At 36.8% G+C, this 26,468-nt stretch overlaps 1 protein-coding gene across 2 annotated transcripts in view; it reads right to left on the bottom strand.

Annotated features, from left to right (window-relative positions):
• Window positions 1-4,684: 4,684 nt before the first annotated feature.
• The window catches only part of LOC117327746, a 40,046-nt gene continuing 18,262 nt past the window's right edge, over window positions 4,685-26,468 (bottom strand). Inside the window, exons 5-15 of one of the 2 annotated variants that reach the window (XM_033884875.1) lie at window positions 24,848-24,881; window positions 24,186-24,285; window positions 21,375-23,860; window positions 20,445-20,524; window positions 18,797-19,750; window positions 17,897-18,066; window positions 17,023-17,236; window positions 13,578-13,682; window positions 9,021-9,248; window positions 6,460-6,495; window positions 4,685-6,019 (exon numbers count right to left, since the gene is read on the bottom strand). In XM_033884875.1, the coding sequence (XP_033740766.1) occupies window positions 5,823-6,019; window positions 6,460-6,495; window positions 9,021-9,248; window positions 13,578-13,682; window positions 17,023-17,236; window positions 17,897-18,066; window positions 18,797-19,750; window positions 20,445-20,524; window positions 21,375-23,860; window positions 24,186-24,227 (4,512 nt within the window). In that variant the 5' untranslated portion in view covers window positions 24,228-24,285; window positions 24,848-24,881 and the 3' untranslated portion in view covers window positions 4,685-5,822. The remainder of the gene's footprint in view (window positions 6,020-6,459; window positions 6,496-9,020; window positions 9,249-13,577; window positions 13,683-17,022; window positions 17,237-17,896; window positions 18,067-18,796; window positions 19,751-20,444; window positions 20,525-21,374; window positions 23,861-24,185; window positions 24,286-24,847; window positions 24,882-26,468) is intronic. The other variant, XM_033884876.1, reaches the window with a different exon arrangement.

Raw genomic sequence — 26,468 nt, 5'->3', positions numbered from 1 at the left:
GTGTCTTAACACTATACCTGTCCTCCATGTATTGTAATAGCCTTAACACTATACCTGTCCTCCATGTATTGTAATAGCCTTAACACTTTACCTGTCCTCCATGTATTGTAATAGTCTTAACACTATACCTGTCCTCCATGTATTGTAATAGTCTTAACACTATACCTGTCCTCCATGTATTGTAATAGTCTTAACACTATACCTGTCCTCCATGTATTGTAATAAAGTGTCTTAACACTATACCTGTCCTCCATGTATTGTAATAAAGTGTCTTAACACTTTACCTGTCCTCCATGTATTGTAATAGTCTTAACACTATACCTGTCCTCCATGTATTGTAATAGTCTTAACACTATACCTGTCCTCCATGTATTGTAATAGTCTTAACACTATACCTGTCCTCCATGTATTGTAATAAAGTGTCTTAACACTATACCTGTCCTCCATGTATTGTAATAGTCTTAACACTATACCTGTCCTCCATGTATTGTAATAGTCTTAACACTATACCTGTCCTCCATGTATTGTAATAGTCTTAACACTATACCTGTCCTCCATGTATTGTAATAAAGAGACTTAACACTATACCTGACCTCCATGTATTGTAATAGCCTTAACACTATACCTGTCCTCCATGTATTGTAATAAAGTGTCTTAACACTATACCTGTCCTCCATGTATTGTAATAGCCTTAACACTTTACCTGTCCTCCATGTATTGTAATAGCCTTAACACTATACCTGTCCTCCATGTATTGTAATAGCCTTAACACTTTACCTGTCCTCCATGTATTGTAATAGTCTTAACACTATACCTGTCCTCCATGTATTGTAATAGTCTTAACACTATACCTGTCCTCCATGTATTGTAATAGCCTTAACACTATACCTGTCCTCCATGTATTGTAATAGTCTTTACACTTTACCTGTCCTCCATGTATTGTAATAAAGAGTCTTTACCCGATTGTCTGAAGATTTATTTTATTTAAACCAAAACCAACAAAATACAAAGCCCATCATTAGTCCAAAATTATTGACTACATTTCTTTGTTTTTTTCTTCAATAGTTCTGGATTAATAAGTACATCAACTGATTTTACCAAAAATTTTCAACATCCTGGACTAATATATCAATAAACATCATATGTAATTAATCAATAGATCAACACATGCTAAACAATCCAATATCATTGATCATATCCCAAGAAAATTTTGGTAGAATAAAAAAAAAAATGCTATATCAAGTTGCATTTCAATATAATTGAATACCAAGCTGTTGGAGCATCAGAAGCAAGCGAGCCAGTTAAAAATGATAAAAACAAAAACAAAAAACAAATATGGTTTACCACACAGTGAAGGGGGAAAATGAATTTTAAAATAACCTACTTCAATTTGTTTTTTTCTGTTATTTCGTTCCCTTCCAAAATATTTGTAAGTGGCTAACATCAACAATATACACAATAAACACATTCATGAAAATGAATTTTGTTTCAACAATGAAGGCATTCTTTTTTTTTGTATCATAGCATGTGAAAGAATTGAGTGACACGAGAGTTATATACTAATACAACTATATATAAGTGACATGAGAGTCATATACTAATACAACTATATATAAGTGACATTAGAGTTATATACTAATACAACTATATATAAGTGACATGAGTCATATACTAATACAACTATATATAAGTGACATGAGTCATATACTAATACAACTATATATAAGTGACATTAGAGTTATATACTAATACAACTATATATAAGTGACATGAGAGTCATATACTAATACAACTATATATAAGTGACATTAGAGTTATATACTAGTACAACTATATACAAGTGACATTAGAGTTATATACAGTACAACTATATATAAGTGACATGAGTCATATACTAATACAACTATATACAAGTGACAGAGTTATATACTAATACAACTATAAATAAGTGACATGAGTCATATACTAATACAACTATATATAAGTGACATTAGAGTTATATACTAATACAACTATATACAAGTGCAATCAATGATTGCGAAAGCTCACCGGTGGCAGCAATCACAATATTTTTATGTATGTATAAGCATGTCATTTTGAAATTGTATGTCACGTAATATCGCTCCTAGACCTCTAATGGATGTATAAACCAAATAAGAAGGGTGTGGACTTTCAAGCTTTTCAAAACTAACCCCCAAAATCTTTAAAGGGAGTTTTTATGTCAAAAAAAGTAAGTCCACTAAATAGTAAAATGCCAATTTTTTTCCTCTATGATTTGCCACAGCATCACTCCTGGATCTTTAATGAATGTATAAACCAATTAGAAGGGTGATAGGTGTATACTTTTTGACTAACCCCAAAAATTTAAAGTGAGTTTTGGTGCAAAAAAAAGTTAAGTCCACTAAATGGTAAAATGCGAAAAAAATCACAATTTTTTTCTGCATGATATTGCCATAACATCACTCCGAGACCCCTAATGAATGTATAAACTAACTTAGAAGGGCATGAGGAGTATACTTTTGGACTTACAAGCTTTCCAAAAACTTACTCCAAAAACTTTAAAGTTTTGGGGTGGGACGCCGACGCGGACGCCGGGGTGACAGCATTAGCTCTCGGTTACTCGTAACCGGTGAGCTAATAAGTGACATTAGAGTTATATACTAATACAACTATATATAAGTGACATTAGAGTTATATACTAATACAACTATATACAAGTGACACGAGAGTTATATACTAATACAACTATATATAAGTGACACGAGAGTCATATACTAATACAACTATATATAGATGAACATATGGAGATATAACAAATGAAACACTTACTAGTAGAGATATAACAAATGAAACACTTACTAGTAGAGATATAACAAATGAAACACTTACTAGTAGAGATATATTTGATATCCCAAAGTTCAATGTTAATCGAGGAATTGGTAAATATTAACAAAAAAAATTTTTTTTTTTTGTAACGTTTAAAATCATAAAAGACACAGTACATGTATTTACTTGTCATGCACCAAACAGGCCATGATTAAAGAAGGACAACTCCCACACTTCTAATACATAGCATTGATCAAAATTTGAATTGACATACACTTAAAGTTGTGAAGTGGAATTCCTCATCAAATTGTCTTTCATTCAATTCGTACTGAAGGAATCATGACACATGTACATATATATAAGCTGTGAGAACGACAATCATCCTGATTGACTACAGTCATGTTAAAGACATAGGCATAAACAAAAACAAACTCACCGCTACCTCATAATTTATGTTAGTACATTTGTATATACTATGATGTGTTGAATTATCTAAGAAATAATAGTGATGTTTTAATATGTGAAAAAGTAAAATATTACAAACTATACAATGCTCTCCTAAACGAGCAGTATACAACAGTAGACAGATTGATATCAACTTCAGTATATAAATATAACATCTGGGCCAGTTGTCAAAGTAGTGATTAGGCTAATCATATTTTAACAACATTTTTCAAATCCCGATATAATTTATGGTAGAATTAGCTTGACAAAACTCTGTAATTCTTAATTTTCTTCCAACTGGCATAATTTAAAGATGATATACTCACAGGTTTTGCAACAGATGAGAAATGAAATTCTCACTAATCAAGTGATTAAGCTAATCTTCTTTTGAACAACAGCCCTGAAATACCATTCACATTACAAACATAATATTCACTAGCTTATATGATGTACATTACAAAAGCATCGAAATTTCCCATTATCCAAAAAGTTCTAAATCAATACAAACTTAATTGATATCATTAAATGTTCATACAAACAAAATGTGAACACGAAATGCAGGAAATAAATAGCACAACTACAAACATATCCTACACAATATTTATACTGATGATAAAGTATCATCTAAAATATATATAAATCACCATTACACTGGACAATAAAAAGACTGATACTACTCTCAATAGGAATCAAACCTGGGTTCAAGGTCAAATGTTCAACCTTTCTCCAAAACTTCCATGTCTGATGGCAGTAGCTTGCCGTCGTCACAGGAAACTATAAGATACTGTTTTTGAGGGTCCGAATTCAAGATTTCAGAGTTTTGTTTACCTCACCATATATAAACATGTGTAACAACAAAAGGTCAAAATATCAGGATGGGATGGGCAGAGTAAACACTACACAATTCAACATACAATATACGTTTGTACAATCCTAAAAATTTGTACAATTCTGATAAAGATTAATTTCTTTATACAATGTTGATTGTTTATATATAGTTTTAAACTATACAAGTAATGACACCAACATGCGATTCTTGTGGGCAAAGGTATACGTAACCTTCAAAATTATAGTAACATTAATTAGGGTTCATCAGGTGGTGATTTTAAACTTGGATGTTTTGCTGTGGATCCCTTTCTTTGTCTGTTAACAATGAAGTACTTGGTATCTTTTATAAAAACCCTTGACAGCTAAAATATTACAGTCCAATGCCATGTCTCCCAATCTGTGTGTTGCATATTTTTAATCAAATAACTTAATTTATTCTATAAGAAGGGAAATTATGTAGACATCATGTACTACATGTACCTATTAGCATTGTGTCGATTTAAAATGTTTTTCTAGTCTTGTTTCACTCATTATGTGGACTTTTGAATCCATGTATATACTACATGTACTTAGGAGTACTGTGTTAATTTTTTTTTTTTTTTTTTTTTTGTACCTATGAGTACTGTGTTCATTTTTTTTTTTTACACCCATCACATGGGCTTTGAATCCCAGTGTTATTCTAATTGCTCTATATATATGGTTGAATAGTTTATATAAATATGTCATATATGTCAGCTAAACAATCTACCAACTACAATGACACAATATCAAAACCATACAAAACTGCACCACATGCTGCTTCTTTCAATACTTTAACAAGCTACCTCCACTTCTAAGACCTTTCAGTACAAGGAGTAAAAAACAGGAAGTCATGAAAATCTAAGGGGACCTTTTATAATCTAAATTGTCTTTTATAACAATGGTAGACACATTTTTCAAACCTTTGACAAACAACTCCAATCAATCCTTCAAATTAATTCCTGACATTCTATCAGACAGCGTGGTATCAGATCAGACACCTAGTTTATTATTCACACAGATATCAAGATTCTTCAAACCTGGGACTATGGTTATTGAGAAGTTGTTTTAGTTCATTCATTTGAACAAACTTGGTAGCACTTCACACCAGCATGGTCTAGGACCAATGTCAGGCCCCTGCGCCTCTTGATTATTGAGAAGAAGTTCTTTAAAGATTTTAGCATATATGACCCCTGCGACCTTGAATGTTAATCAAGGTCGTTCATTTAACAGACTTAGAAGTCCCTCACCCCAGCATGCCACAGGCCAAGTACTAGGTTCCTCGGCCTCTTGGTTATTGAGAAAGTGTTTAAGTTAATTCATTTGAGCAACCTTGATAGCACATCATTTTAGCATGGTCCAGAACCAATATCAGGTCCCTGGACCTATTGGTTATTTAGAAGAAGTTGTTCAAGATGTTAGCATATATGACCCCTGTGTACTTGAATGTAGGTCAAGGTCATTCATTCAAACAAACCTTATAGCACTTCACTTCAGCATACTACAGGCCCTGATATCAGGTTCCTGGGCCTCTTGGTTATTTGGAAGATTTTAGCCTATTTGACCCCTGTGACCTAGATATTAGGATCTTTCATTTTCAAAACTTGATAGCCTTTCATCCAACATCTAACATTAGAAATAGATTTGACATTTTCAAGAAAAAAAAAACTCCTAACCATGAAGGATACATCTTTTTTTTTTGAATTTCAAGATAAATAGGTTTTCACGGAGCCACGTATTATCTGTCGACATATTGGACATTTGACCATTGCAGGAGCACATTCCGCACAGCAACAAAGATGTCCACAAGGGAGGAAAGAAATACATACAATGTTATCCATGCAGATTTTACATTTCATCTGTTCCTTCAGCTGGTTGTTTTCCTCTTCAATGGATTTTAATTCTAGAAATAAGGTACAAATGACCAGTCAGAGGATAGAATAAAACAAATAATATGTTTTATTATTAACAGTATCAGCTATCTTTAAAAAAGACCCCTGAGATTTGTGCCCACAATCAAAATAATCATATGGCATGTAAGAAATTGTCCTTTCAGGTTGTGAAATTGACTAGAAAATTAACTAAGATAGAAATATGTAACAAGCTAGAGTACACACTGCTACCACATCCCATGTCGACGTGACATTCATTCTACATCAAAATGAATAAATACATGGAAATCTAATATAAAGAACTGATGAGGAACAAAGGGAGAATTGAACAGCCTAGCATTTTAATGATGTCAACTACATATTTAAAACTTGTCTCTCCTATTACAAAAATAATTTAACACCATCTCCAAACATAAATATCATTTCAAGGATAAAGAGCGTATAGATTTACCTTCTTCGGTGTATGCACGTGTGGAGGAATCACCATCTACAATGATTAAGGTGATATTATAAAAGATCTGCGACGATTAAGGCGATATTACAAAACAGAGTCAGTAGTAGGGCAGAGTAACACTCTACCACATATCTTAATATTGTAGAGAGATGATGATTTAGAATCATTTCATGTACTAATGAAACAATACCTGATGTTCAACTAAAAGCTAACTGGTCACGAGTCTTTGTATCTGAGAATTCATTGTCACTAAATCTCACTTCAACAGACACATGACTTAGGGCCATTCCAGTAAAATATCTACTTCAGAAGAGGACTCCAAACTTGTCAAATGGGCAACATCGAAGTTATTCAATTAAAACATTAAAATGTAGTGATTTACACTATTCTCTGTATCAACATGCATAGAACTTATTTTAACTAGAGTCCCCCCATGGGATAGATGCTTTTTCAGGAATTATCAGTAATTTGTTTCTGGTTTAATAGTTCAGAAATTCTTTAAAGCACCCAACAACAAGAGATCCCAGAGGGATCTTGGCGCCCACCATTGAATGATCTTTATAGGTTCCATGTCAGATTGATCTTTTCCCTACTTTTCCCTTCCTCTAAGTCTTACTTATCTGTGTAAATTCAGAAACAGCCCTCGAGTACTATTCAAACAAGGGGAACCTCTATAGAGAATTTAAGATTTAGCTATAATGGCTGTCTGTCGGCCATGTTGTTTTCCGATTGGTCCCAGTATGCAAAACTAGGCACTGAGGGGAACCTACATATGAAATTTGAAAAAGATCCCTTCAGTACTTTCACAGAAATAGCGATAACAAACTTCAATTGTCAAAATCCAAGATGGCTGCCTGTCAGCCATGTTGTTTTCTGATTAGTCTCAAAATGCAATATGCATAACTAGGCACTGAGGGGAACCTGCATATGTAATTTCAGAAAGATCCCTTCATTACTTTCAGAGAAATAGCGATAACAAATTTTAATTGTCAAAATCCAAGATGGCTGCCTGTCAGCAATTTTATTTTCCGATTGGTCTCAAAATGCAATATGCATAAGTAGGCACCAAGGGGAACCTCCATATGAAATTTGAGAAAGATTCCTTCAGTTCTTTTACAGAAAAAGCGATAACAAATTTCAATTGTCAAAATCCAAGATGGCTGCCTGTCGGCCATGTTGTTTTCCGATTGGTCTCAAAATGCAATATGCATAACTAGGCACTGAGGGGAACCTGCATATGAAATTTCAGAAAGATCCCTTCATTACTTTCACAGAAATAGCGATAACAAACTTTAATTGTCAGAATCCAAGATGACTGCCTGTCGGCCATGTTGTTTTCTAATTAGTCTCAAAATGCAATATGCATAACCAGGAACAAAGAGGAACCTGCATATGAAATTTGAGAAAGATCCCTTCAGTACTTCCTCAGAAATAGCGATAACAAACTCAAATTGTCAAAATCCAAGATGGCTGCCTGTTGGCCATGTTGTTTTCCGATTGGTCCCAAAATGCAATATGCATAACTAGGCACCAAAGGGAACCTACATATGAAATTTGAGAAAGATCCCTTCAGTACTTCCTCAGAAATAGCGATAACAAACTCCAATTGTCAAAATCCAAGATGGCTACCTGTCGGCCATGTTGTTTTCCGATTGGTCTCAAAATGCAATATGCATAACTAGGCACTGAGGGGAACCTGCATATGAAATTTCAGAAAGATCCCTTCATTACTTTCACAGAAATAGCGATAACAAACCTTAATTGTCAGAATCCAAGATGGCTGCCTGTCGGCCATGTTGTTTTCTAATTAGTCTCAAAATGCAATATGCATAACCAGGAACAAAGAGGAACCTGCATATGAAATTTGAGAAAGATCCCTTCAGTGCTTCCTCAGAAATAGCGATAACAAACTCAAATTGTCAAAATCCAAGATGGCTGCCTGTCGGCCATGTTGTTTTCCGATTGGTCCCAAAATGCAATATGCATAACTAGGCACCAAAGGGAACCTACATATCTAATTTGAGAAAGATCCCTTCAGTACTTCCTCAGAAATAGCGATAACAAACTCCAATTGTCAAAATCCAAGATGGCTGCCTGTCGGTCATGTTGTTTTCTGATCGGTCCCAAAATGCAATATGCATAACTAGGCACCAAGGGGAACCTACATATGAAATTTGAGAAAGATCTCTTCAATACTTTCTCAGAAATAGAGATAACAAACTTCAATTGTCAAAATCCAAGATGGCTGCCTGTCGGCCATGTTGTTTTCCGATCGGTCCCAAAATGCAATATGCACAACTAGGCACCAAGGGGAACCTACATATGAAATTTGAGAAAGATCCCATCAGTACTTTCTCAGAAATAGCGATAACAAGAATTGTTTACGGACGGACGGACGGAGGGACGGACGGAGGGACGGACGGACGGACCACGGACCACGGACGCAGGGCGATTTGAATAGCCCACCATCTGATGATGGTGGGCTAAAAATGTAGTTCTGAACAAATATGGTGACTCATTATAATGAGTAAAAATATTTATAAATAAGTCCAGCAAACCTCTTGGCCTGCGAGGAGGCCTGGGATCATGTAGTGCGGCTCCCATCTGGGGTTCTGGTGTCCTATTGGCCAAGGAAGGGTTCTCATTGCTTGGTGGGGTCTCGGTTTGGGTGGTTGGGACACTGTTTGGCCCTGTCGTCTGTGTCTGATCAGGTCTCTGTAGTGGTAAGTCATCACCAAAGCCAAATATTATCTCCACCAACACTTCAGCTGATAACGGCACAGGACCTACAACAAACAAATAAAAGTGTAGTGAACTTTTCTCTTTGAAATTTGATCAGTAACCAGATATTATGAAACTGGGTATCTAAAAATTGGTGTGAATTTGTTGTGAAATTTGTTATTCAAAATGGTTTGTGGTCAAGTCAAATGTACTTGCGGTGTTCACATGCTGTATATTCTAGGAAGAATCATTTATATTGTTTACTTAGTGTGAATATCAGATGTATATATTGTAGAATGTTACCTAGTGTTTCTGCTTATGGGAGCTGGGATTTAGATACACATTCCTTAGATGTTGACACTTATTCCACGTCAAACTTTTTGCTGCAAATTTTCTGCAGTTGTTGTTGATAAATTTATGATGTAACTTCCTGTAGAAGCTATTTTTAGTACCTCACACTGAAAATACATAGGTATTGTGTTGCACCTATGTTAGGCATAAGAAATAATCAATTTGTATGATCCTAACATTAACTGTATCTGTAAACGTTGATCATCGTGACCAAAGCCAGTCACAGTTGGGGTTTAAATCAACCGAGACTCAAGAGGCACCAAGAGAGGTAACTCTTATAATTTGTTAGGACATCTTTTGTAGGGACTTGATTTGTTAATAACATCTGGTGAACCCTGATGTGTGATCCAGAGAAAACTAACTTAGTTTATATTAGTTAAATCACATTAAGGAGATGAATAATTGTTGTCATTATAACCAGTGTAGATCTGTGAAGTAATATAGGAAAATCATTGTGGTTTAGGAATTGGATAAAATATGTTTTATAACATATGCTGCGCTGTGAAGTAGGTCTCACAGGAAATTAACTGTGATTTACGGACTAGATAATTCTAGCTTATATAACCTATGTTGATCCATGAAATCAGTCACAATAAAATCTAATTGTCATTTAGGGATTATCTTACCTGATGAAAAGTTTGCAAGTGTCTTTATTTATATGTATATGGTAAATTTTTTGTTTGACATACACAGGTACACTTTTCCAGTAGTTTTTTTTCGTGCATAAAACAACGTGATTCATACCTTGGCCACACAGAAATTGTAACTTTATTTATACAAAATATTGAAATATTCATGTAAAGTTATTGCAATCTTATATTCCTGGTACCGATTCTAGTTAAGTGCCTTGATACAATAGGGCAGATTTTTTCAACAGATCTAAATACTGACAACTTAAAACTGACAAGTGTATGGTAGATTGTGTTGTCAACAGACACTAGAACTATTTCTACTTATTTAGGTTGACTCAATGATTCCTACTCTGCCTCAAACACCTGGAATAGGATAATAAGGGGCAAAAGAGCAGATCACCATTGTCAAAACAGGTACACAACTTCAGTGTACACAGGTACACAACTTAATGTACACAGTGTCAGTGTACACAGGTACACAACTTAATGTACACAACTTCAGTGTACACAGGTACACAACTTAATGTACACAGTGTCAGTGTACACAGGTACACAACTTAATGTACACAACTTCAGTGTACACAGGTACACAACTTAATGTAAACAGCGTCAGTGTACACAGGTACACAACTTCATTGTACACAGGTACACAACTTTAAGTGTATACAATTTCAGTGTATATGCTGATTACCAACATTTCTTAAAATTTGGATGACAACTTTTGAAACATTAGTCTGAACAAGATTCTGTCTATAAATATAAAGCGGCGTAACTGCTATAATACTGTAAACCTGGTATTTTTCACCCCAGGTTATTTACGCCCTTGAGCAACACAAAAGATATTTGCCCCGTTTTGATTTCGCCATAAACTACTTTTGAGAAACATATTTTCCTCGTTCACAATCGGAAAATTCCGTTCGGAATTCTCAATACAATTGCACTTGGAACACTCAGGATTTATCCAGTCCCCCATATTCTTTTCTTTGCATATCCTGCTGAGGTGTGAAATGTAATCGGGTGTGAAATATACAACATTTACCTGTGTTCAGATTTACTTTTAGCCTATATTGATTCAAATAGTATTAGGTATGCATGGTCGATTTTAAGCAAACACGATGAGTGGTAAGTTCACCATGCCGTGACTAATTAGAAGTCTACTGACCAGTGTTTTCTTTTGTTCATTTGTCATCGATTCAAGCCACAAGCGACGGTGAACTCATAAAATCAGTCTTCACAATGGCAGAGACCTATTTGTGTGCATTTGAAAAAATGATTGGATTCTAAAAGTTACTTAGTATTTATAGCTTTTGTTTTAAATCAAATATACTAAACCTAGTACGCTGTCTTAGCCGATACTCTCGATTTAACTCCATGTGATATCGCAAATTTACAAGGCCTAGATTTAGATCTAGATTTTATTTCACATGCATAGATTAGAATAAAACAATAACCTATTTTAACAAGAGATCCCAGAGGGATCTTGGCGCCCACCATTGAATGATCTTTATAGGTTCCATGTCAGATTGATCTTTTCTCTACTTTTCCCTTCCTCTAAGCCTTACTAATCTGTGTAAATTCAGAAACAGCCCTCTAGTACTTTTCAAACAAGGGGAACCCATATTTAAAATTTAAGATTTAGCAATAATGGTTGTCTGTTGGCCATGTTGTTTTTGGATTGGTCCCAAAATGCAATACCAGGGACCAAGGGGAACCTACATATAAAATTTGAGAAAGATCCTTTCAGTACCTTCTGTAACATAGCGATAACAAACTTCAATTGTCAAAATACAAGATGGCTGCCTGTCGGCCATGTTGTTTTCTGACTGGTCTCAAAATCCAATATGCATAACTAGGGACCGAGGGCAACCTACAAATGAAATTTGAGAAAGATCTCTTCAGTGTTTTCTAAGAAATAGCGATAACAAACTTCAATTGTCAAAATCCAAGATGGCTGCCTGTCGGCCATGTTGTTTTCCGATCGGTCCCAAAATGCAATATGCACAACTTCATTCCAAGGGCAACCTACATATTAAATTTGAGAAAGATCCCTTCAGTACTTTCTGAGAAATAGCGATAACAAACTTCAATTGTCAAAATCCAAGATGGCTGCCTGTCGGCAATGTTGTTTTCCGATCGGTCCCAAAATGCACTATGCATAACTAGGGACCAAGGGCAACCTACATATGAAATTTGAGAAATATCCCTTCAGTTCTTTCTCAGAAATAGCGATAACAAACTTCAATTGTCAAAATCCAAGATGGCTGCCTGTCGGCCATGTTGTTTTCTGATCGGTCCCAAAATACAATATGCATAACAACAGACCAAGGGGAACCTACATATGAAATTTGAGAAAGATCCCTTCAGTACTTTCTCAGAAATAGCGATAACAAACTTCAATTGTCAAAATCCAAGATGGCTGCCTGTCGGCCATGTTGTTTTCCAATCGGTCCCAAAATGCAATATGCACAACTTCATACCAAGGGCAACCTACATATTAAATTTGAGAAAGATCCCTTCAGTACTTTCAGAGAAATAGCGATAACAAACTTCAATTGTCAAAATCCAAGATGGCTGCCTGTTGGCAATGTTGTTTTCCGATCGGTCCCAAAATGCAATATGCATAACTAAAGACCAAGGGAAACCTACATATGAAATTTGAGAAAGATCCCTTCAGGACTTTCTCAGAAATAGCGATAACAAACTTCAATTGTCAAAATCCAAGATGGCTGCCTGTCGGCCATGTTGTTTTCCGATCGGTCCCAAAATGCAATATGCATAACTACAGACCAAGGGAAACCTACATATGAAATTTGAGAAAGATCCCTTCAGGACTTTCTCAGAAATAGCGATAACAAACTTCAATTGTCAAAATCCAAGATGGCTGCCTGTCGGCCATTTTGTTTTCCGATCGGTCCCAAAATACACTATGCATAACTAGGGACCAAGGGCAACCTACATATGAAATTTGAGAAAGATCCCTTCAGTACTTTCTCAGAAATAGCGATAACAAGAATTGTTTACGGACGGAGGGACGGACGGAGGGACGGACGGAGGGACGGACGGACGGACGACGGACCACGGACGCAGGGCGATTTGAATAGCCCACCATCTGATGATGGTGGGCTAAAAACTTAGTGTAAATATATAACACGTTGCTTGTAAATGTATAGGATATAACGCACTTCAAAAGTACGAGGGTATGTTTTGGATCCGACTGCAAGTAGCCTATGTACGATAACTTGTAAATCCTGCAATTGAGCTTGAAATTTTCGTCGTCATCTTAAATTCGCCCTATCATCAAAGGGCGAAAATTAAACGGGGGTGAAAATTACCAGGTATGAGTGTGTGGTTTAGTTGGTTATTTTGTTTTACCTTGGTTGCGGCGGAGTTTAGTTGGTTATTTTGTTTTACCTTGGTTGCGGCGGAGTTGTTGGATGGCAGTTTTAATCATCTCATCATTGTATCCCATTTCCCTGATGCTGAGTACAGCTGGAGACTCCATTTCTTCAGCAGTTACTGAAAGTCAAGTATTAAGAAATTAATGCCTAGATATCAGCATTCAGGTTGTTCCTACACACATAAATACATAGCCACACTGTATTACCTGTGCTATTATTAGACATTTCTAACATAGCCTCAGACGCGAACACCGAGACCGACACCGGCTATTTGAGGGGTCATCTCAAAATTCTAAAATACCGAATACTATAGGATTATGTCATATTTCGTTCGATCATGAAAAAATAAATAATAACTAAATCGATAGATACATTTCAACACATAAAGATATTTTTGCATATTGTATTCACTTTATTTACTTTCACCATACGTGTTATTGTCAATAGAATTTTGAAGACGGCCCGAGGCGTACATGTCCTTGACTCACCTGAGATTCTATGGTGAGCAAGAGGTGCAATACATTATCACTCAACTTTTTATATATTACTGAAAATAATAATAAGATTTGTATGATAACTCATATGGTTCTGATGGACATAGACCGTTTGCCTTAATGTCCCTATCTTAAATAAATGCACCGTTCCACAGCGTTCCGATTACGTGGTAATTTCATTTCATTTCTCGGATGGCATGCTCCACTCTGACTCTGTAACTATTCAAAATGTTGTTAAATTTTCGACATTTTCGACGCTGCCTAACGTTTCTTCTCAAAATCTGTTGTCTTCTGTTGGGTGAAGTAAATGGATAAACATTGTCGCCAAGTATCACACAAGTATCCGGAAAATCCATCTACATGTTTGGACCTACGGTTAGTAAAAAATTTAGAATTTGCGTTACATGTGAGAAAATACTAGAGGCCCAATGGGCCTGTATCGCTCACCTGGCTCTACAGCAAATTTGCAGTTGATTGAGGACATTTCAACAGATACTATGCTGATCACAAATTTATTCAAATATCAGAGAAAGCTAGGTTTATTCATGTCAATAAATTTTCTAGTCCTTCATTCCAGCATACTATTGGCCTAATATTGGGTCTTGGTGACTCTTGGCTATCGCAAAATTTAAAAATATTTCACCCCTGTGACCTTGAATGTAGGTCAATGTCATTCATTTGAACAAACTTGGTAGCCCTACACCCCAGCATGCTACAGACAGGCCCAATATAAAGTCACTGGGCCTCTTGGTTATTGAGAAGAAGTCGCTTGAAGATTAAAGCCTATTTGACCGATGTTACTTTGAATGAAGTTCAAGGTCATTTATTTGAACAAACTTGGTAGCCCTTCACCCCAACATGCTACAGGCCCAATATCAAGTCCCTGGGACTCTTGGTTATTGAGAAGAAGTTGTTTGAAGATTATAGCCTATTTGACACATGTGACCTTGAATGAAGGTCAAGGTCATTTATTTAAACAAACATGGTAGCCCTTCACCTTAGCATGCTACAGGCCCAATAACAAGTCCCTGAGCCTCTTGGTTATTGAGAAGAAGTTGTTTGAAGAGTATAGCCTATTTGACCCATGTGACCTTGAATGAAGGTCAAGGTCATTTATTTAAACAAACATGGTAGCCCTTCACCCCAGCATGGTACAGGCCAAATATCAAGTCCCTGGGCTTCTTGGTTATTGAGAAGAAGTCTTTTAAATGAAAAAGTTGACGCCAGACGGACGGACGGACGGACGACGGACGCCGCACCACGACATAAGCTCACTTGCCCTAAATTAGCATTTATCTCCTGTAATGCGTACCTTACCGTTGGATTATCATGCTCTTGAAGTTAAACGTGTACATTGAAGGTGGTATTAGGCAAAGGATGTAAACCATATCCACGCGGTTTCGTGCTGTATGGAATCAACTGTATCAGCTCCAACACAACCGAAAACCAACACATAGGTCAAACTTCTGACATTAATCCAACGTTGGTCCATTGTAAGTTTCCCGATATTGCCAACGTAGAGCCAACATAAATTGTTTAAATCTGATGTTGGACCAACGATGGGCCAACATGGATTTGTTCATTTTGACGTTGGACCAACGTCGGACCAGCACGTTGGACCAACGTTGCGCCAATGAGCAACATTACGTTGGCCCAGCGTGATTTACCGATGTTGGCCCAACGTAAGCTTGCTGTCTGGGTATCATCATGCAGGCCGTCGAAAACATCACGAATGGCAAAAAATAACAGGTCATATGTGTTCCGTGAATTAAAACAATTGTTATGCAGCACGTATATATATATGAGCGACCATCTTATGATGTGACGGTAGGCTAATACATTGCTAAAATTAGAAAACATATTCGCTGTTTGAGCATTTTGAGATGACCCCCAAACAGTCGGAGTCGGTCTCGGAGTTCGCGTCACAGGCTATGTTAGAAATGTCTATTAACAACATGTATAACAATAGCATATGGCGATGATTATCAGCCATATTTGATAGTTTTTACTTCAGCATAACGTGTTGTGTTGTAGTTGGACCTGTCTGAGGAGTTTCAGTGTTAACTAGGTATAGTATACCTGTCAGTTGTATTTCAGTATAATGTGCTGTGGTCGGACCTATCTGAGGAGTTTCAGTGTTAACTAGGTATAGTATACCTGTCAGTTGTATTTCAGTATAATGTGTTGTGTTGTAGTTGGACCTGTCTGAGGAGTTTCAATGTTAACTAGGTATAGTATACCTGTCAGTTGTATTTCAGTTTGTCGCTGTGCTGTGGTAGGACCTGTCTGAGGAGTTTCAGTGTTAACTAGGTATAGTATACCTGTCAGTTGTATTTCAGTATAACGTGTTGTGTTGTAGTTGGACCTGTCTGAGGAGTTTCAGTGTTAACTAGGTATAGTATACCTGTCAGTTGTATTTCAGTATAATGTGCTGTGGTAGGACCTATCTGAGGAGTTTCAGTGTTAACTAGGTATAGTATACCTGTCAGTTGTATTTCAGTATAATGTGTTGTGTTGTAGTTGGACCTGTCTGAGGAGTTTCAATGTTAACTAGGTATAGTATACCTGTCAGTTGTATTTCAGTTTGTCGCTGTGCTGTGGTAGGACCTGTCTGAGGAGTTTCAGTGTTAACTAGGTATAGTATACCTGTCAGTTGTATTTCAGTATAATGTGCTGTGGTCGGACCTATCTGAGGAGTTTCAATGTTAACTAGGTATAGTATACCTGTCAGTTGTATTTCAGTATAATGTGCTGTGGTAGGACCTATCTGAGGAGTTTCAGTGTTAGCTAGGTATAGTATACCTGTCAGTTGTATTTCAGTTTGTCGCTGTGCTGTGGTCGGACCTGTCTGAGGAGTTTCAGTGTTAACTAGGTATAGTATACCTGTCAGTTGTATTTCAGTTTGTCGCTGTGCTGTGGTCGGACCTGTCTGAGGAGTTTCAGTGTTAACTAGGTATAGTATACCTGTCAGTTGTATTTCAGTTTGTCGCTGTGCTGTGGTCGGACCTGTCTGAGGAGTTTCAGTGTTAGCTGTGGAGGTTGTAGTAGGGACAGAAACAGGTGGTGGCTCTCTCACTGAACCAGTTTGGTTGTCCATTATTCTGGCTGTCTGGGTGGTAGCGCTGGATGTCGTGCTAGAGGCTCCTGATGTGGTCCTGATGTATTCATTGGGCAGTGTCTAAATAAGTAATCAATACAAAGGAATGGAATATTTTTTTAATGTTTTGTATCAAATAATTCTAATGCTTTTTATTTCTTTAAAACATTATCAAAATTATAAGCATAAGTTTCAGATAAATCAGAAAAAGTTGTGAAGTTTCATAGCAAATAAAATCAACATTTCGAAAGTAAAACACATAATTCATACTGTGTCTTCCAAACATATCATGAACCATATGAACCAGCCCCTTTCTGCATCCCCAACAAATATGTAATAGTTGCTTGGCCCAAAATAAATATCTTGATGTAAGAGTTACTTCCCTTGAAGTACCATCCTTTTATGAAACAAATAGATGAATAAAATACTTAGTTAGTGACTTGTATACTGCCTACAGGACTCTGCCTATTACAAAATCACGAGTTTCTTTAAAATATATGAAGTGTACTAATATCTGGCGAGGCCAGTGTGTGACATTGATTTAGCTATACTCAGTATGCTCGGTTCACCTGGTATTTTTTTTTTTTTATATAAAGAATCACCAACTAACAGTTATTGCCTTATTTTAGACTTATCTAATGGACTAATAGACATAAAAACATCATTGATAGATACATATCATGTAAATCTGAGAATTGCATCAGTGATTCTATCACTGACAGGTTACGTTTCTAAACTTACCAACTCCCGCTGCCTCTGAAGTACCATGTTGATAAAGGTTTGACCTTTGTTTTGTTTGACATAAGCACAGCGAGGAAACCAACGAGCATGCTCCACCCAGGGGTCATCTCCAGGCTCCCAGTTTCGAAGTCCACCTCCACAAAAGAAGCACCTTACATAATCTCCATAACCTATGAATAAAATATAATTTTGTCAACAAGCAAATACTGAAAGTATGCAAAATCAAATCAAACTAACAAAAGTTTTGATAGGAAATGTCAACTAAACCAATTTCGATTTCCACTGGTAAACCATGAACAGGCCATGTGCATTGTAGCACTAACTTACATTGTATACTAAGTATGTATAACAAACTGATTTGTTCTTGTGTATTCTGGTAACCAAATATAACCAAATCAACAACATTTTTTGGACAGTACCATCAGATCTTCATAATGTAGTGTAAAATGATGATCTGTACTTTGATCAGATTTGGTCATTAACTCTCAGGAATTATTTGTTTTACTACAGATAGCCTCCCTTGATGAAAAACTTATACTACACTCTGTCAAAATCACTTCTCTGAAATGCTATGTTTGTGGTTATAGTGAATTTGTTTTGAACCCAAGGAAGTTAATAGCAAACCCTTGCATATTTTGTTTAATTTTCAACTTATCCTTTACACGTTAGTCACTTGGTATATTTTATAAGCTTACCAAGTTCCATCATGATTAAGTAATCTAGTGTGGAAGGACACACAGCTTCTAAAAACAGTATGTACATACTATCCTGAATGGGATATATCATATTGTGAAACAATAATTTAACAAAAAATCCACTTTGTGAAATGTGCAGCATAAAGAATGCTTCATAGAGCTTTCAAAAAATTAAATTACCAACAAATGAAGTATATATACCTACCCGCATAAAAGAAACCTGCCTGGGCCATCTGTAGGGGGGTCTGGTCTAAATGGTTTGGGAAGCCATTGAAGGTACTTGACCTCACTGTCAAGACTGCGTAGTTAGGGTAACGAGGCCTTGCTGTGATGATGCCCAAGTTGCCATGGTTGTTGGCTGCTGCTGGAATCTGTCGTTGCTCTTGGTGGCGTTGAGCCAGAGTGGTTGGATGTTGTTGGTTTGCTGGTCGTTGCTGGTTAGCCATAGTATCCATACGTGATTGGGTGGCTATCTGGTTTTGGGGACTGGCTACTGTCTGAGATACAGTAGAGGTGTTAGGAGCTGAGGCCTGCTGATGGGCTGCAGCATGTCCTGGCTGAGCAGGAGTCTGGCCAAGAGTAGATACTTGGCTGACTGGCTGTGGAGACTGGGATACAGAGGAAGAACTGGCACTTGATGTCTGTGGTGTTGGGAGATTAGACGCACTTTCCAATCCATTCCTAATTTCAGTATGGTTCTGAGCACTGCTAACTACCAATCCATTCCTCATTTCATTACGGTTCTGTGCACTGCCAGCTCCAAAATCATTCCTTGCTTCAGTGCTGTTCTGACCACTACCAACTCCTAATCCATTCCTTGTTTCATTACGGTTCTGACCACTACCAACTCCTAATCCATTCCTTGCTGCAGTACTGTTCTGACCACTACCAACTCCTAGTCCATTCCTTGTTTCATTACGGTTCTGACCACTACCAACTCCTAATCCATTCCTCGTTTCATTACTGTTCTGACCACTACCAACTCCTAGTCCATTCCTTGTTTCATTGCGAAGATCTGGTACTGTTGGTAAGGCCTGTAAAAGTGATGTTGTTACTTGGTTTCCTGAATCTCCTTCTCGTCCCAGAAGGATTGATGTGACGCTGTCTGGTGTCTGCAGTTGTGGTGTTAGTTCTGATGGTTCTGTAGTTAGTGACGCTTCTGCATGAAATAGAAAACATTGACTGATGCTAGAAACAGTATTAAAACAGTATTAGTTTAACTGATTTTAGAAACAGTATTGATATAATTGATGTTAGAAGTACAACCTCCAGTGACTCTGCAGTTTATACTCACCTTCCCAATATGTGTCCTAATGCCGTGGCTGATGATGAACACGTTGTTAGACATTATTGTATATCAAACTTATCCTAACTGTGATATCGCAAAACTTCCATTATAAGATGCTGATCAACTTTGCTTCATGATTTCTTAAAATATTTATTTGTAAAAAGACTTACATTTACACAATTTTCCTTGATATTTCACCTTCAGTGTAATGACCTTGAACTTTAAGCCTGTGCCTCTTTGTTTGATTTTAATGAACTTTGATTCGAAATGCGTTATAAAAATATTTACCGGTGAAGAGAACAAAATTTGACCTTGACTTTTGACCTTGTGATCTTATCTTTTGATTAAACACTTTCATAATTGATTCTGATTAACCTAGCGTATCATAACATAATTTATCACTGACCCGTTATAATTATAAAACAGAGAAAGACTGTTGCAACGTCAATGATAATAGATGTCACAGGATTGTCTCACTAATAAAAATTGAAAATTCTGAGTCAAAATTTGTTTGTCTTAAAGGAAAATAAGACAATGGCCATCAGACTACATCAGTTATTCTTACCTTGACCTCCACCTCTTCGGTTCAGGGAGGAATATGGACCATGAATCGGCACGTTTCCAACATCTTCCCCTAGCATGAAGCTGCAAAATAATTCACAGTATGTTAATATCAGTGACACTCCTTACATATACAGTTCAGACACTCTGGTCCTTTTTCTAAATTTTTATACAAATTTACACAAAAGTTCTCCCTGAAAATACATAAAGTACATTGTTTCTAAAAAGGAGAGATGCCATAAGATGAATTTTCCAAATGAAGGAAACAATTTATTTCTATGAATATGTTCTGAAAAATCATTAGAGATCAATTAGGATGTGCATTACACATCAACTGTTTTAGTTATAACAGTGAGTGATAGGAATATGTATACGTAAATGCCAGGTAGATCAAGAGAGCCACCTTGGTTCCTGTCGGCTATATACACTGTTTACCTATATACTGAAGAGGTCATAGTTTATTGGCACTTTTTGCTCTAAAAGCATTTCACTAAATCATGGCTGCTCTAATGGAAGTTCCTTTATATTGTTTAACTGTGTGCAGGAGGCACCAATAATTGATTTAAATTAAGTCACATGTTGAAATCTGAGAGCGTCCCAATTAAATAGGTTCACAATAAATGGAGTGGTGACAAGGCATTAAGAAGAGGTTAGATTTGAACCAATGATACTGGTACTTGATCTGTTATAGATACGTCTGTACAATTTTGTAGAAAGATGTTTAGTTTCAGGAAAATCTTAAAAGAACTGAGACTCCTGAGGGATTAGTATGAGTTATAATTTTATCTTTAATAAGTGACATTGGTCTTTATTGAGAGGTTAAACCATATTCCTTTAATTGAAGTTGAGTGGACTTAAGAATTATTCAGAAAGTGTTTCCACTAGGAGTTGACATTTTACAATTGTTTACAAACAATATATTCAAATAACTCACCGACATCTTCTTGAAATCTGATAGTGCATAGCATAGACAGACTGTCCTTTTTGCCAGTTTCCATGCGTCACTCCACAGCAGAAGCAACACACCTTGTCCTCGTTCCCTGTATAGTAAAACCCATACTTAGCCAGAACAGTTGGTGGAATAGGACAGGACATCGGAAAGGACCAGAAAGATTTGAACCTAGCCCATTCAAACTTCATACTCTCCGTTACAGTTCCTGTGCTGATCTGTTCAAATACTCCAATATGTCCATTGACAGTGCTAGGTGGGGTCTCCAGGCTGGAGAGTCTTCCTGCTGAAGCCCCAAGTTCTCCATCTCTATTTCCATGTCCCGCTTCATCAGTTCCGTTGGCTGGCTGACTGTTTGGATGGTTAAAGGGAAGCATGAATACATTTAGATCTGACCTCACATTAAGCATGGAATGCAGGTAATCACGTCTTCCTGTATCATGTTTACTGTTCTTCACAACCTTGCTTCGTTGGAAAACAAAATTCTCCAGGCTGTTCATCCTTTTGACAAGTCTCCTTGAGGTTCTAGATTTAGGAATGTGTATACATGTGTATTCATGCTTTATTGCATGTCTTTTGCAGCAAAGATGTCGGGCATGTTTTTTTCTCTGTACCAGTCTGCTTTTTCTTTGGAGTGACGACATTTGGTCTGACCGAGTGTGTCTTAACTCTTGCTGGTGCACATTTAGAAATTCTGTTGAATTTGGCTGAGAGATATTCTCATTTGCTGTGTAAACTGCTGGGTTTGACTGGTCTACAGATGGAACATAGACATGAAGGGGCTCCACTACATCAGATGAATTCCAATCTCCTGCAGTAGTTAACTCATTATTTGCCAGTTTGCTGTTCCCAAACAGATTACAATCTTTTGGTTTCCTGTCATCATTTGTTTTATTTTGTTTAGGACTTTTCCCTGATTCTGTATCTGTGCGAGACTGAAGTAAGGTAAAAACATTCTTGTGTTCTCCTTCATGGACCTTTTGTTTCTTCTCAAAGTCTAACCAAAGAGAAATCAAAAAAAAAAGGAAGGTACACTTACAGAGTTCTGCCAGAAAGACACGAAAAGAGAAAGTATACTGATCCACCAGAAAGACAGAAGACATTTTTGCTTGACCACAGCTACGTTTCCTGGACAAAGATGTTGAACTCAGTAGTTCTCCTTCAGATAGGGCAGAGCCCGTTGTAGAAAATTCACACCTGCTACAGGTATAACACGAAGGTGTTCTTTGGAACCAATCTGGAGACGAGCATGATGGTAGCTTTCCACCCATCAACATCTTGGATTTACTTTGTACTTTTTCATCAGAGCTTCCATTAATAAACGGTTTATCACAATGGCGGTCCTCCTCTGTGCCAGTCTTTGTAAAAGGACACCCCTTCAACTTCTCTTCAAAGTTATCCCTTTTCATATCTTTGATTTCTGGTTGACTAAGTGATTCCGTAGCGTCAATCCATTTAACAATCTTTGACTCAACGACCTTGTAGTCAGTACTCATTAACTGGCTGCATGACTCTGTAACACACACGAACGGTTCTGTATGGCATATCTGCCTGAAGTCTGGAGGAGAAGGCTTGGTGTTCTCAACGTAATCATCTTTGCTGTAACTTTCACTTGAATTTCCAGACAGCTGACTTTCTGTTATTGCCACAGGACGAGGAGTATAGTCCTCGACAACTTCTGTACATTGAACAGGGACATGAAACTCCAGTCCACATGGTTGAAGATCAGAACTTGATCTTTCAAAAGATGTTAAGTCTGGCTGAATTCTTGCCGACTGCTTACAAGCTGTGACAACTTCCTTTACCATGGTGTCCTCACACTTATCATCTTCATCACATTCATAGGTTGTTCCGTAACTAATTCCATCTGCCTCAACAGTTCTAGAAACAATGGCATTCACTATGACATCAGACTGATACTGCAGTGAAGACAAATCCATGTCTAAGGAAAAAACGTGAATATCCCTGAAGCTGTCATTCCAAGAAAACTGGTGAGCATCTGATAATTCTCCTTCCAAAGGCAAGACATTTCCCAGGCCATTCTGACATGTCACAGAAACATCAGATGTGTCCCCCTGACATGTCTTACCACTTAGGTAAATCCCACTGTCTTGTTCTATCTTATCGGGATGACTGTTTACCTCAGTTTTATCCCCTCTAAGACAATGAAAATTCTTCAGGCTGAACAATTTCTTCCGTTTTTTTCTTTCTTCTTTTGAGGATGAAGTCTTTCTCTTCTCTTTACTCTCAACTTTTTTTCTTACAGGCCAATGATCCAATAACTTCCCGTTTCGAGCATGTGATCTCAGCTTATTCTTCTTCATATCTCTTTTGCATCGGGAACACATAGATCTAGGATCAAACCTTTTTTTATAGGATTTGTGTTCTTTTACAATACCTGAATCACAGCATACATTGCACACATCTTCTGACAGTACCGGAGACAGTGCATCACCTTTTCTTGCTATTTCCTGTAAAATATGCAACATTATGCAAATAAGAAGAGATAAAAAGGACCTTGGCACCCGCCATTGAATGAAACATAGAAAAAAACAACGGGAGGTAGCCAGCGAGAGGGGTTGCCCGGGGGCACAAATATTAAAAAAGTCTAAATCTTACCAAACATATCTGAAATTAAAAGGTATATCTGAAAAATTATGACTTTTCTGCTAAAATTCAGATATGTATTATAAATCTCATACTTTTCGCCAAAATTCAGACTTTTACAGTTACCAGTGTTACAATTATGCAATATACCATGTTACATATTCTATAAAATAATTCAGATCTACATACACAGTTTTCAGCATCATTGTAGTAAGGAGCAGGTACAGCCATCTTTTTTTTTTTTAATTGATATATTGCTGGCAGTGACTCAAATGCTCATGTGAGATATCTGAAAAGATACAAAAATACATGGCATTCAGCTAGTGTCAAAATGCCAATAAGTCATGATCGATTATACCCATTTTATAGAGTAAAATAATCACTTTAATTTTCCTTAACCAAATTAGTCTAAAAATTCAACTGGCACAAGTTTAAAGCTTAAAGAGAATTTACCCAAACGTTACGTATAAAAGAAATAAGCATTCTTAGTACATGTACTTCTCGAGAAATAGCGATAACAAGGCTTGTTTATAGAGGGAAGAATGGATGTACCATGGACAAGAGGCCCATGGACCTTGATGGTCATATGACAATGGACCATATAGTGCTATTATATGCATACTCAGTAGCAGTGTATAGTGGTAGACAAGAATTGGGATTGTGTATTTTTGCACATTTCTCAACTATAAACTTTACCGTAACACTCAAAGTCTGAAGATAACCCAAGTTCTTAAAAATATAAGTTTTTGAAAATGTAACTTAGACCCGAAGTGAGAAAATTAACCGCTGCCAACAACTCTCAATACGAGCATGTGCAGAAAAGTTCATGAATAAAAACAAAAATGGCGTACCTGGCTCTCGGATTAACTAATGGGCCGCTGGAATCTAGTAAAGCAAGAAAATGAGGAGATGACACAAGACAGCAAAGGCAATAAAACGTCATATTAATATCAGCAACGTTAACTAGATGGAAAGTTTGAATGAAGAGAGCGAAGGAGGCGGAGTCGGTCAAGTCGAATGAGGAATTCACATAGCATCAGGAAAGTTCTGGGAGATACCCTACTCAACACCCTGACATGCAACTTCATCCTGAAAAATCACAGACATAACAAGAGACCCATGTGTCTAAACGGTCATCTGACAAACAGCAGGGGCACACCCCCTCAATACCAAAGGTAATCCGAAGGGTTCTGATGTTAACATCCCAAAAGCTGGTTAACATAGTAAGATCGTCAGAAAATTCGGACTATATCAAAGGCTAAAACCACCATAAATTGTCTGTTCGCAGCCAGTTATATTTCAGATCAAAGGTTTTCATCTATTTTGGCTTAAGGAGAGTAGCATGATCAAGCATTAATTTTTATTCTTAATTATATATTATATATTATAAAATTGGGGTTCGCAAGATCGGAGCCTTATTCGTACATTAATGACCATATTATGCACAAAATAAGGTTATGTGTGTGAAATACATTATATACACCAATTAAGGTACTGTAGTTTTGTTACTTAAAATAGCCAAAATCGCTTTCAAGTTAACTTTTTTAAAAGTCCGTCTAATGCAAGTCGACGTCGCATAAATGCAAAAACGGCTTAACAAAATGACCTTCAGGTTGTTAATTGGATAAAAGACTTCTTAAGAAATAGATGCCAGCGAGTAATAGTCAACGGAGAATCCTCTAAATCGTACCCGGTAATGAGTGGTATCCCCCAGGGAAGTGTATTGGGCCCAATATTATTTGTTGTATATATCAACGATCTACCAGAAATACCAATATTATTTGTTGTATATATCAATGATCTACCAGAAATACCAGTGTCCCAATCGCCACTCTTTGCTGATGATACCAAATTATACAGACAAATAAGCAATAGCGAGGATGTTAAAATACTCCAGAACGATTTGGATAATCTTCAAAATTGGTCCGACGAATGGCTACTGAAATTCCACCCTAATAAATGTAAAGTTCTTTCGCTTAAAGCAACTCAAAAACGAAAATACTATATGGAAGGATCGGGAGGAGAAAGAATCGAACTGGAACATGTCAAGAACGAAAAGGACATTGGTGTCACCATAGATGAGGATTTAAACTTCAAAACGCACATACATTTAATTGTCAATAAAGCTAACAGTATAGTTGGACTGATTAGAAGATCTTTCGTGTATCTGGACGAACTCATGTTCAAAATATTATTTAAAGCTCTAGTTAGACCCCACCTTGAGTATGCTGCAAGTGTTTGGAACCCATCAAAAGTAAAAGATACATAGAACTCATCGAAAATGTGCAGAGAAGGACAACAAAACTGATCCCTGGATTTAAAAATATCTCGTACCCAGAACGGCTACAACGCTTAAATCTCCCAACGCTACAGCACCGTAGGACCAGAGGAGATATGATTAACGTTTTTAAAATAGTAAATAACATATACGATAGTAGAATAACAAAAAACTTTTTCTAAATGGACAAGATG

The sequence above is a fragment of the Pecten maximus genome, chromosome 5, assembly GCF_902652985.1.
Source record: "Pecten maximus chromosome 5, xPecMax1.1, whole genome shotgun sequence".
NCBI lineage: Eukaryota > Metazoa > Mollusca > Bivalvia > Pectinida > Pectinidae > Pecten > Pecten maximus.
The sequence above is the reverse complement of the archived record's forward strand: the minus strand, read 5'-3'. Positions and strand labels throughout refer to the sequence as shown.